Consider the following 14,038-nt stretch of genomic DNA (forward strand, 5'->3'; position numbering starts at 1 on the left):
CACCCTGAAAGTCAGAGACACCCAGTGTACCCACAGTTATGAAGAGAAAAAGAACAACTCAAATTTCTCATCTCAGTGGCTGGGCTGCTGTCCGGAGGAAATGGGATTAAATTGATTGGACACAGCATCTTCCTTCTCTTGGGCTCTCAGCAAGACAGGATCCCTTGTTATGAATATTCATCCACAGGTAGTGGTGGGAGAAGCTGTGACCAGGCTCTTAATGACAACTGAGAGGTCTAGGCGCCACACATGGAAACTTCACCTATTGTTTCATTTGGTGGTTTCTTTCTCAAAAGGAAAAGCAGTTGATAATTTTCCCTTCAACCAGTCAATATAATGAACTAGTTCAAGAACGCTCCTCATTTGAATAGATGAATGCTTGCCTGGTGGGGGTGACTGTGGGGGGAGGTGCTTGCTCAGGAACCTGATGACCTCAGCTTGATCCCCGGAATGCACAGGGTGGAAGTAGAGAACCACCTCTCAGACATGGTCCTCCGGCACCACAGGCACACCGAGACACACATGCATGCACACACGCACACAAACACAATGAACGATTCTTTAATAAAGATAAATCTGGTAAAGGGACTGATGTGCTCTAACAGCACGGTAAACGAAATGAGCCTTTTTATTTCCATTTTTATGAAAACTACAGAACTGCTCGCTGGCTTGTTAGCTGATTGATCTGGGCTTGGAGGCCATTGGAGCTGGACTCTTCCTTATGACCGGTGAATTCGAAGACAAAGCCTAATTGCAGGTCTGGGATCAGTCAGAAGAAAGGTCCAGAGAGTGGAGCTCTGAACTGCTTAGGAAGCCATTAACAGATAGCTATCTAAATCTCCTGCGATTACGTTCTGGCTAGGGGCTTTCAGGTGAAACAGGGAGATCCTATCATTTACCTCTCCTAAAAGCCAATCAAACGAAACTGCCAATCATCTGGACAGGAAAATGCTCCTCGAGGAAGGCTATCTGGAGACTTCGGAAGGAGTAGAAACCCTCCTTAACATACAGGTTGGCACAACAGTCTACCTAGCCATTGTCTAGTCTCCCACTCTCCCCTGTGAAGATTCTACCCACCCTCTGCTCCACTCCCCTCTGCGGTCTTTTGACAGAGATCAGAAGGACTGAATAGCTACGGGGATTCCAGAGTGACAGAGACATTTCAGTTGTGAGAACACTCTGTTGGGTACAGGGGGGAAGCCACAGACCTACATACGGCTGGGTCTGGGTCCTGAAGCCCTGGAGTGCTCCCAGCGCCTCTGCAGGAGCCTGAGCCCGACCCTGGTCAGTAGCCTCTCAGTTACTCACCATGCTGTGGCTGACTGATGGTGCTGCTTCTTAGGAAGCAGACAGGCATGCGTGGCGCACCCTGGGGAACAGTCCCAGGGCAAGTGCTTTGGAAGGAGTTGGTTGCATGAGACAGTTGTCAGACACACTCTACTGAGGTCCCCGATGATCCTGGACTTCATCCACAGCTCTGCGTGTTCACAGAGTTGTGCCTAACTGGATTTGTAAGGGATGGAGGGGGTGAATGTCCTGGAGGCACACTGTGACACATACCCTGTAGGTCAGGGCTAGTCATGGTCAGTCTTTGCAGTTAGGCAATGGGCTTTGCCATATCCGCCGCATGGAAAACTTAAATATTTCTGGATGATAATGACAGTAGCAGAATTAGTCTTTTCCAACTGTTATATGAGAGAGCATGGGTAAAAATCGTGGAGTGGTTGGTCCTTCCAAAAGCCCCTGCTGGACACTAAGGGGCAAATGACAAAAACCAAGCACTAGAGAGAATTCTTCAATCCACATATCACACACACACACACACACTGCTTCAACAATTAGCTACTGAGGGCCTACATGGGAATAAAGGAGTTAGTGCCAACCCTGCTGAGCCCCTGTGGAGCTCCCAGCTTAGTGAAGCTAAAATCATCAAAACATATCATTTAAGCCATCCATCAATGTTATACAGACACGATGCAGGCAGCATTGTCCAACAGAGCTCTGTACAGTGATGGAAATATGTTATATACATGGTGCTGGTATAGCTGCCAGGAATGAGCGTCTGTGACTATTTATAACTTCAATTGGTTCATGTGCCAAAGGATTTGTTTAAATACTTTTTTAAAAAGAGATTGATTGGCGGTGTGTGTGTGTGTGTGTGTGTGTGTGTGTGTAGGGGGATGCCTATGTGATTTTTAGGTACTCCAAGCACCTCAGAGGACAGAAGAAGGAGTTGGACCACCAAGAGTTGGAGTTACAGGTGGCTGTGAGCCATTCAGTGGAGAACCTAGGAACTGAACCTGGGTTCTCTGCAGGAAAAAGCAACCTTAACAGTGAAGTAGTCTCTGCTGCTTCAAATATAAAAACAAGATTCCAAACCACCTAACTTTAATTATTTAAATATCTACATGTGAGTGGCTTCCCCCACTGAGGCGATGGGTGGTGTCTGGGGCACCATCACAACCCAGTGGTGTGCCAGCTGGGATCGTCAGGTTGAGGAGTTAGAGAAATCAAGAATGGAGGGAAGAAGAGGTTGGTAGCCAAAAGAAATGAAGGGAAGTAAGGCAGAGAAGACCGTTTGCTCTCTGAGGAGAACATTTTCCCCACTGATGTGGGGGATACATGGTGACTCTTGGCAGGTGAAGCCACCACATCACATCTGTCCACACTGTGTCTTGATGGCATGTGTAAGAGGAAAGAATTGGGAATTTTAAGTAAAGACAAGAGAGAATTTGGTTTCATGTAAAGGATCAATTTGGCAAAATCAAACAAGACTTCAAGAGGAATGGACCAGACCAAAGAATGGTTAAATATGAGCATGTATGTGGGTGTGTGTGTATGACCTGCATGCATGTACATGTGTGTGTGTGTCCATGTGAGTTCATGTATGAATATATGTGTGTGCATGCATGCATGTGTGTATGTGTATGTTTGTGTGTGTGCATGCACTTGCATGCATGTACATGAGAGTGTCTGAGTGTATGTATGCACTTGCATGCATGTGCATGTGTGTGTCGATGTGTGAATGTATGTGTGTGCATGAATATGTGTGTGGGCATGCATGTGTGTTCCTATCACTCTTATATAGTATCGTGGGATGCATGGTGTGTGTGTACGTGCGTGTTTGTGTGTGTGTGTGTGTGTGAGAAGCACACGCTGAGCCACAGTCTTATATTAGTAAGGACTGGTGGTCATTCCTGGGTACAGAGTCTCAGCGCTGTCTGGTGGGCCTTCCGTTCTAGTCACACACTTTGTAAATGTGTTTGGCTTTCTAAGTGCAGCTTCCTGATTTCCATCCATGTCCATGTGCCCAAACACACCACTTCATGGTTTAAGTGGGGAAAACAGAGAGCAGCTGAAGATGTTCATTATTGGTGGAGTTCAATTCCCGGAGCCCATGTGCAGTACAAGGGACACCCTGACAGCAGAAAGTGTCCTCTGGCCGTCACGATACTATCTAAGAGTGATAGGAACACACTCTGTGTAGAACAGACTTCAAGAACACACTTTTATGCTTATGAACAAAAATCTCTGTACGAGACTTTGCTGAGTCCGATGTCCTGGGAGGTGACACAGATGGGAGGGGATGGGAAAGATTGGTGACTTGAGCATAACACAGCCATGGAAAATGTGTCCGCTCTTCCCCCGAGAGAGAGAACAGAGTCCTCCCACGAACATTCGCCTGCCTGGCCTTATTTTCTTGCTTTTTCTTTTTTTATTTCTCAGAATCCATTTCTTCCACCTTGTAATATAAGGTCACTTTATGAATCCAAAACAAACAATAAGCCAAGAGTTGTCAGCCATGGTTTTGGCTGAACACAAGTCATAACTATTTCCCAAGATTTCTGTGCTATTTTGCATATGTCATGGTACAGAGACATCCATACAGGCAAAGTGCACATGCACATAATATAAACAAATGAATAAGTAAGTAGATACATAAAAGCCTATGAGTATTCGTTGAGTACCTACTGTGAGCCAGGCCCTGGAGTAAGATAGACCATTCTTTGGTGAGAAGTATATTGTTATGCTTATTTTTATATCTAAAGAGGTCAAATCAGACAGAAATTATGTGATTTGTTTCAGAGTTAGTAAGTAGCCAAGTTGAGATTCAAAGTAAGAATCCAATTACCAAATATATTCTATTGCCATCATGAAAATAAAACCATGCACCCCATGAAGATGTGTAAGAAAACCACTCTGCTCCCAGTAGGCCTTCCACTTGGAGACATTATTTTAAAATTTATACTGAAAGAAAAAGAAATTAAAGTAGCTAACTCTTTTTGACAAAAAGAGCAACTTACCATACTCTATGGCTGCCACTCAGACATGCATAAACATCCCGAGGTGTGATTGCATATCCACAGAACAATGGGCAGAGCAGACTGCTCGGGGATGGACCCAAGTCAGTGCCCAGTGGAGGAGAGAGAAATTTCAGCAGGGTCACCTATCTATGGAACTGGACATCCACATATGAAAATGAGCCTTGCCCTGCATCTCACTGGATTGTAAAATCTGCCCTATGAGAGACCATCCTACAGGCTGGCCGTATGGTTCATTGAGTGTGGAGGTTCTACTTTCTGTCAGGCCTAATGGCCTGATCTATCCTGGGATCCATAGGATGGAAGAAGAGAACAGACTTCTTCCAGTTTACTCTGACCTCTATATATTCACAGAGACACAGACACACACACCCACCCCCCCACACACACAGATACACACACAGACACAGAGACACACAGAGAGATACACATACACAGACATACAAACAGTCACAGACACAGATACACACACAGACATACAACAGAGACACATACACACAGATGCGCACATAAACACACAGGCACACACTCACAGCGGACACACACACTTAGACACAGAGAGAGACACAAACATATACCCACAGATACACACACACACACACACACACACATAGACACACAGACACACATCCCCACAGAGAGAGACACACACACCAACAGAGAGACACACAGACACATCCACACACATATACACGCAGAGATACACACACACACACACACACACACACACACACACACACACTTAAGATAAGCAATGCAAGGCTCTGGTGATGAAGAGGAGCACTGTAGACTATGAGAAGCTATCTGCAAACCACACGTCTGAATCTAGAGTGGATGAAGATCTCTCCAAACCCGATGCTGAGGAGACAAGCCAGGTGTACTACTTACGTGCGTACGTGAGTAGCAAAGAAGAACATGACTAGAAGATCAACAGTACTCCCCCTCAGAGAAATGCACGTGGAAGCCATACGCAATGCTTCCACACACCCACAAGAACAGCCAGAAGTAAACTGGAGAGAAATCGGGTCACTCAGACACTGTTGGTGTGAACGTAAAAATAACAAGACTGCTTGGTGCTTGGAGAAAACTTAGAATAGCCTAGGAGTGTGTGTGTGAGAGAGAAAGTGTATGTGTGTGTGTGTGTCTGTATATGTGTGGTGTGTGTGGGGGGTGGGGGGAGTCTATTTCCAGAGAGATCTGACTGGCTAAAGGAACCGACACCTTCCAGCTGGAGATCCAAGGGTGAATCCATTTACCTGGCTGCCTGCATTGTTCTTCCTCCACACATGGGGATGTAGCTACTGCTGCTCTCTCCAGTTACTGCCACCAGACGACTCCTGCTTCTCTGGCCTTCCAGCTTGGATTGGATACCAGTATGTCTCCAGGGACATCCATACCCCCAGCACAGGTCTGGATTTGCCAAGCCATGAAGCACTGTGTACTGAGCAAGTTACCAGGTTCTCTTTGTTCTCAGCACACAGACTTTCCATTGTTGGAATCATAAGAAGTAAGCCAGCTTAATGATGCTTAACACACACACACACACACACACACCACTTATATAGAAACATATACGCATTCTATTTTATTCTGCTCTAAAGAACACTGCCTAATAATTTCAAGTAACTAAACCACACGTACTGCCCAGCCAAGCAGCGTTGCCCCTGAGTATCTCAACAGTTACGAAAACTTACATTTACACAAAATCCTGCACACAAATGTCACATCATCTCTCTCTAACAACCCAGACTGGACAGGGCCCAGATATCCTTCACCAAGTGAAAGGTTCAAAGGACCTGTGACCCATCAGTGGGTCGCCAACCCAGCACCCAGCATCCAGCAGCACCCAGAGAAACCTGGGTGACTCCCCAGAGAAGGACAGTGAGTAAAACCAGGTCCAGCCCCAAAGACTCCACCTAGTTTCACTTACAGACATTCCGCAAGGGACAGAATTCTAGAACTGGAGAACGCATGAGTAATGTCAAGAGTTTGTGAACATGGGGAAGTGAGGGACCGCTAGGAAGGACTCCACCACTGGCCTGGAGCTTCGTCACAGAGTGAGCTTCCAGGACTCTTCAGGCCTGCACCCTGCTCCCAGAACACTGGGGTTATACACATGAGGCCCTAATCCAGGCTTTTTCATGTGGCTTTTGGGAATTCACATGTAGGTCCTTCCTCTTGCAAGCAAGGTCCTCTACCAAATATGCCATTCCCCCGACCCACCATCTTCATGGGAACCTACAATTACATCAAAATAAAAGTTTGGACCGAAAACAAATGAGATCATGATTCTTTTGGACACGGTCTGGGATCAGCCTAGGGCGGGAAGGTTCACAGGTGTGACATGTCACCACAAAGACGTCTGCCAAATCCTGTGTCCTAAGGCTGGCTGAGAACTCTGTGCCCCAGCTCAGCTCATACCTAGCCAGAGGCAAGGAACTCTAGGGAAGTAAGAAGGCCCACAAATGCTCCCAAAATCAACTTCCAAATCCAAATCCAAACACCACCCGGCTGCACGTTAGAAAGACGCTATTTTAATCCCTGCATTCAAATACATCTCGTGGCATTTCAGAATTCACAACTTCATTTTGAATCTCACAAGGATGGGGGCGGAAGAAAGCCTGCTTCATCTTTTCCTAGCCTAGACTCTCCGAAGGCTTGGTCTTCATCCAGCTGGAACCAAAATTCTCGAGTAAGAGGAGAGGCAAGCACAGCCTCCTGCATTCCACAACCGTGCAAAAGAGGGCTATCTCCGGCTATCTTTTCCCATCCTGGATGACTTGTTCATTCACAGCAGCTGACCTTTGACTGCTGAGAATGTATAAATGACCAGTTAGCAGCACAGGTTTTTAAGTCAGACTGTCGGTTTACTAAGGATGATGACTGAGCTGTTCTGTTTTCTGTGGTTTGCATGGAGCCCAACACTAAGAAGCACTCCCTGGATGTTTGACAGATACGGAAGTAACGACTACAGGTTCATCTCACATGGAAAGCAAATTCTTAAGGTACCAAAGGTAAGTGAGTCCTCACCAAAACTACCCAGGCTGCCTAAAAAGACATATTGTCAGTCGCCTAATGAATATAATTTAAAAAACCACACTGGCAGATGTTGGGATAGCATCGTATCAGTAATTTGGTTTATGTCTCCATACAAAGCCATCAAATTGGCCCGATCATTGCTAAATCAGTTTGGGTGATCATAATTAAAAGCAGAATACATGCACAATTAATCATATCCTCCATGAGGACCGACGTATCAGCTGGAAAGTTATGTCTGGTGTGGAAAATCACGTCAGTGAAGCTGAGATGGATGGAGCCAGGACACTAAAGGATTTTCACCACACCGCGTGCCGAGGGTCTACCTGGACATTCATTTCACTACTAACAAACAGACGTCACCCAAAGCCCCTCTGTCCTGTAAGGAGGGCAAACAGTGCTTCATGTGTCTTACTGGGCGTTGCATCTGTGTGTGAGCTTGCCTCAGTCCCCTTAAGAATGGCCTAAGATGGCTCTAGTCTGTCTGGATGACTCTTGTAGGATGATCCTTCCTTTTCAAGTATTATAGTTTGAATATGAGACTTCTCCAACGGGCTTATTGTTGAGAATATATGCCCCAGCTTAGAGCATCATTTAGGGAGGCTGTGAAACCTTTGGGGCTGTGCTATAGCCTCTGATGGCTATAGGCCAACTCCACTTCCTGACAGAGTTCCTTGCCCTCTGAAGCTGTATCTGTGGGTTCCTGCTACTACAAGCTGCCACACCCCAGCTACAGACTGTAGCTTCTGACCAGTGAGCCAGAAGATATGCTCACTCCATTAAGCTGTTTCTGCCCTGAATCTGGCCACAGTAACGAGAAAAGCATCAAATATACCTGGGCACTCTAGCAAATGAATCAAAAATCTAAAGACTTAAATGGAATATGAAATCCTCAATGGGATATTGGGTCAAGTGGAGCAGGGAAATGAAGGGGAGAGGGAATGTCTCTCCCTAAACTCTGTCCATTCCTCGTCTGCTTCTCAAGACATCTAAATTAAGAGGAAAATCTCCTGGACCAGCAGGTTCATGTGAAGTGGCGTTTCAGGGAGATGTGCATTCCCTTCAGAGGCATTACGGACATTTATGCAGATAATGTGAAAGTCTTGTAGGGGCGAAAAGCGCTCTGCCCCTAACATCAGTGGCCAATGGTATTTGTGTTTGCACATAAATTATTCCTTGGACATTAACTGTGCTTTTCTAACTAAACAGCAATTGCTTTGAGTTAGCACCGTAAAGACTGAGAAAATAATAACCAGCCAAGTACCGCCATCTCTACCCGAGGTAATTGTAGGACCCAGAACAGAGCAGTAATAAATATTAATTGGATTTTCTCTGTGCTAAGCATTGTGCTGAGCCCCTTATGATGATCGTGTATTATGTGGGTATCAAGAATCTCTCTGTTCTTATAGAATAATCAGGCTGGTAAATATTTTAATGCGCACAGCAAGCCATAGTCATCATGCTGGAATTTTTAAATGCACCCTTATATCAGAGGAAATGGTGGTAGGAGCCATCTTCCATCCGCTGACTCTACAAGTCTTCATTGGGCATCCCATGAGCATCCCATTCCCGGGGGGGGGGCGGTGTACAAGTAATAAAAATATAGTCTAAAATGTACAGGGTGGTACAAAAAAAAGTCTAGGGATACAGAAGCAGAAATGAAAAACCAGGGATGTTTGGAAAGGTCTCACTGAGACGGTGGGAGCTGAGCCAAGAGAGGAGGGAAGCAGCATGAGTCGGTGGGAGGAGCAGGAACAGACCCAGGTCAGCTGGTCCGTGGAGGACCCAGTCATGTAGGAGATGGTGCTGAATAAGAGGGGGTGAAGATGTAGGCTGGTGGGAGCAGTTACTCCAAATCTACAAAGCAGGAAGAATGGGGCATTAACCAGAGTGGTGCCGGTAGATGATTAGCGGATAGGAGATGGTCAGAGTCTAGATAGAGCTCAAAGACTGAGCTCACACGGCCTCTTGGCGGAAGGGCCATCCATGGTGGTGTGATGCAGGCACGGGGAGATACGATGCCAGTTTTGCTTGGTTTCTAGCTTAGGATTGATTTTACCAGGGCAACCAAAATGCTGTCTAATGGCTAGGATGAAGGTACTGCTAGAAATAGCCAGCATGGGTAAATCCAGCAAGGCTGCACATGCATCGAGCTTGAGATATCTATCCTAGGCTTTCAGTTGGGGAGGTGGGCAGATGGAGAACCGGCCAGAGGGGAGCTCAAGTGGCCCGTGCCGATAAGCTGTTAGATTAGAGCAAAGAAGGGTTATTTAAACATGAAGTCACTGAGGAACGATAAGGAAAATGGGTCTAAATTTAAGCTCTGAGAGTTGCATTGTGGATCAGCCAGGATAATTATAGCTAGAAAATTCTCCTCATTGCAAAGAAAGAAACCAAATGAAGACCCAAATGTAATCCATCTAAATAGCGCACTTAGCGGGTTAATGACGCAGACACCGCCTATGCCACTCATCCAAGAAATCTCCAGTGTCTTTTGAGAATTAGATAATTATAGATAGCTGTTCCCCTCCTCCCCATAACTCCCCAAATAGAAACATCAACATTCCTGAACAAATATTGTACCCAGGGCACAGCCTGAGACCTGGAGGAGCCAGTGCAGACAAGAAGACCCAGAGACGTCTCAATTAAATGAGTAGAATTTCCTTTGGCTTTCTGATGTTCAAAGCGAAGAGTCAGTTTACATGGACTTTGATTGCTTAAGGCAAAGATTAGGACTTTCATGGAAGGTGACCTATCTGTGACCCATCTGAATAGAGGGGCTCCTAGTTTACTTCCTGTCTATTGACAAAATGCCTAACCATAGCTTCCTATCTTAGTTACAAAGCTGTATTATTAAATGTATATTTATATATGAACCTTTTGTAAGAACCTCAACCAAAGAAAAGAAAGACCTAAAGCACAGTAAGTACTTCTGCCTCGAGAAAAATAATAATTTCACCCAGAGAAGATAAAGATACTTACCCTGATTTAAACATTTAAACCACACACACACATCAAAGCACAACTTGGTACCATAAACATGAACACCTTTCATGTCCTGATATGTTTACCAAAGTAAATTTAAATTTAAACAGTAGTAGTGATAAAATCTGCCTTTGGACACATACAGACGCAAGGTAAGAACAGCCCTAAGAAGCATTGCCACCCTTCGCTCATCTTTGATCATGTTAGAGATAAAACTGCAGTGAGAATCAATACTCTGTCCTCTCTCTGCATGTGCACAGATATTATCTTCCTTGATGTCACCAGAACATCTTCAAATAGCATACACTGCATAGGCCTTGGAAAAAACAAAGCCATGGAGGGTCAAAGGTCACAGGCCTAATGAGTCAAACAGGCAGAGTTCATTCCTATCTTTTCCCAAACCTGGGGACATTCTTTGACACAACAGCTGCTTACCATGAAATTCGGTTTACTTGTTTAATTATAAATATTCCCAGACGGGGCTCTCCTCCACAGACGCTTGTCTGGATTCCATTAATAAAGCCATTGTCATATCACTTACCAGTTGCAAGGTCACTGGGTGTGTCAACATATACTCTCTGTCTGCTGAGTCTGCCAGAACCATTGCCTTAGCTCTCTGGGACTCACACAGTGTCCAGAATATATATGTTCCATGCTATATACAGCCTATCACACAGTGCCCAGAATATATATGTTCCATGCTATATACAGCCTATCACACAGTGCCCAGAATATATATGTTCCATGCTATATACAGCCTATCACACAGTGCCCAGAATATATATGTTCAATGCTATATACAGCCTAGATTAACACCAGACATTCCTGACCTCGGACACTGGGTCCTTATGATCACTTCCCACAAGAATCCTCCACTTTTGCAAGTCTTCTACCAAAACTTCAGTTGGCACTCAGCTCTGGCGACGATGGAATTGGCCTTCTTTATAAATTATAACACAAGAGCATCTTAACAGACTGATTGACTGGTGGAACAAGCTTGACAAATAAGGCCAGTTTTATATGGTAGCAAACTGACTTTTCTATCTGCGTGTGATTACCGTAATTCAATGAATATTCTTGTGTCTATTTAAGTAAACACAGACAAAATGGCTATATCTTGAGAAACTGGACTAACCAAAATACTGTCAACATAAAACAGATGCAAACTAGACTCTATTTCCTCTCTGTTTGCCTCTAATGTCCACCCAAAATTTGTTGGGATTCACACGAGACTATATTATGTCAATTATAATAATATAAGGGGAAAAAAGACTTGAAGGTGAGGTTAACCAGTTTTTCCTATAAATCACCCTTGTCAGGATTTGGCATCAACCCTGATCCTCATGAATAATTCATATTCGGTGCATTAATAATGTATGTCCTCTTCCTGTTGGAATGCTCTCTAGCACAGAATGAATGTCTAGACCCAATCCCTTCCATTGACATGATGGAGTAAAGGCAAGATTAGAATGTGGCTTTCTAACACTCTCTTTAAAACTCATACATGATGGCCACAAGAGAATAAAAGGTGTGACACTCAGGATTTCTTTCTAGTCACATGGAAGTCACTGGGTTGAGGACCCTGGGGAGAATCAAAGAAACTGTAGTGAATCCAGGGAAGTTGGTTAGTTTTGATACGGTTCTCCTTCTCTGTGTTTACAACAGTCACAGACGTGAGAACTTGACTGTTCAAACATAGTAACCAGCCGCAGGGAGATAGCAAAGAGAGAAATAGGCCAAAGGAAGCAAGCAAGAGTTTTATAACAATCGGGGCTGTTTCTCCCCAGCAGACAGCCCTCTCTAGCGACAGTTACTATTGAGAAATTTCTTTTATTCTCAGTCAAATTAAAGGCACATGAAGAAGAAGAAGAAGAAAGAAGAAGAAGAAGAAGAAGAAGAAGAAGAAGAAGAAGAAGAAGAAGAAGAAGAAGAAGAAGAAGAAGAAGAAGAAGAAGAAGAAGAAGCCAGAGACCATATAAAAGACTGGTAGCAGATACAACGCATTTGTGGACAAAGATACTCATTGGATCACTCAGCCTAATGGAGACATTGACATTCTTACCAACACTAGCTTTCCTTGCTAAGTAAACTTACATCTCAGCTCTGCCTCACCGCCACCACCCCTGCCCCCGCCCCCAGCCTCTGACAAACACAAACCAACAAAAACAGCCAAGGTATTAGACACATGGCAAGAAGTGGGGTGGGCTGAAATACACACACACACATTCATATTCATATATATGTATACACATATTCATATACATATATGTGCATACGTACTCCAATGTCCTCCCCTCCCTAAAGACTGTACTGTCTCTTAAAACCCAAAGAAAGGCAGGATGGTTCTCTCCTAAAGTGCCCCCAACAAGAGCAAAGCAAACAGCCTTAAGACAGGAGCCATTGGGATTCATTCATTCTTTCTTTCTTTCAGCTCATATTCCAGGAGCTTTACGCAGGCACCATGCTCCACAAAAAATGTGGATCTGATCGCCCAGTCGGACTCAGAAGGTGGAGTCTTAAAAAACAGAAACCCACTGCCTAGGCTCAAGAGTAGGGAAGTTCCGATCTGGGGTTCTACCAGGGAGTTGGCCCTGCCTGAGGCCAGCTCTCTCCCCCTGAGAGCTGCCAACACCTGAGCTGCAGAGCAGAGTCCCTGGGGCCAGATAGTCACTGACCTTGATCCCCACTCAGAATATCTGCCCAGTGTCTTGGCCTCCATCCATCCCCTGGAAAAGTTAAGTTGGCGCGAGTGGGATGCCGGCCGGGGACATCCGGCAGGCTCAGCACCATGCCATGCTTTCCAGATTCAGCACCCATGGCTACCGGGAAATATTTATTCCGAGTCAATGGGCTCCAGTAGCCACCGCTAGAAAGTCAAGCCATCCGAGAGATAAAGATAGCTCCATGACATACTGGATGCTGGCGTTAGCGCAGCAGCCGCGGTAGCCTGGGATGTGGGCTGCAAGAGCCACCAAGCAAATCTCCAGCGCCAGGAACCGGGATGCTGGCCGCAGACACAGACCCTGAAGTGAACAAGGATCACAGAAAGGATGATACGTACCCCTAGGCGTCTGCTCCGGATCCTCACGTACCCCTGCTTCACTATGTCATTAAAATTGGAAGCCATCCCAGACAGACAGTGACCCTGCTGCCCCCAGCGTGCGCTCGGCACCCTGAGTGGCTTCGAGGAGGGATGTGGGGAGGAGGGTCAGGACAGAGACTGAGGGAGTGAAAGTTAACAAGGTGATGCGGTGAAACCAGGCGTCAGAAGGCGCACATCGCTTCCCCAGTCTCCCCAAAGCCTGAAAGTGGGCGGCCCGCCGGCGCCCAGCAGCCACTTTGGGGGAGAGCGGCGGGGAGGCGAGACTGGAGCGCGGCGTCAGCTGACTGGGCGGCAGCCTGCCAGGAGGAGGAGCCGCTCCAGCCCCCAAGGAGGAGGAGGAGAAGGACCAGAACAGAGGAGCAAAGAGAGGAAGGAGGAAGCAGAGATGGCCCAGAAGGAGCGCACGGATTCCCCTCCCCCGGCCTCCGCCCACCTGGCCCCCAGCCGCCCTGATCCCACCTCCTCTCCCCAGGGGCGGCTGCGCGTCCCTGCGCATAGCAGACATCCACGAAGCTCCAGCTCCTGCCTGTCTTTTAGAGAGAAGGACGTCGGACTCTTTTTTTTTTTTAAACAGCTGTGTGTGCCCCAACCC

General features: G+C 46.0%; 1 protein-coding gene across 2 annotated transcripts in view; it reads right to left on the reverse strand.

The window, feature by feature from the left end:
* Positions 1-13,702, reverse strand: part of Dok5 (docking protein 5) — a 150,923-nt gene extending 137,221 nt beyond the window's left edge. For both annotated transcript variants that reach the window (XM_021155776.3, XM_085832079.1), the window contains exon 1: positions 13,405-13,702. In XM_021155776.3, coding sequence (XP_021011435.1) covers positions 13,405-13,470 — 66 coding nt within the window. In that variant the 5' untranslated portion in view covers positions 13,471-13,702. The remainder of the gene's footprint in view (positions 1-13,404) is intronic.
* Between the last annotated feature and the right edge of the window lie 336 nt (positions 13,703-14,038).

This window comes from Mus caroli, unplaced genomic scaffold (genome assembly GCF_978045245.1).
Source record: "Mus caroli unplaced genomic scaffold, Mus_caroli_1 scaffold_2, whole genome shotgun sequence".
NCBI lineage: Eukaryota > Metazoa > Chordata > Mammalia > Rodentia > Muridae > Mus > Mus caroli.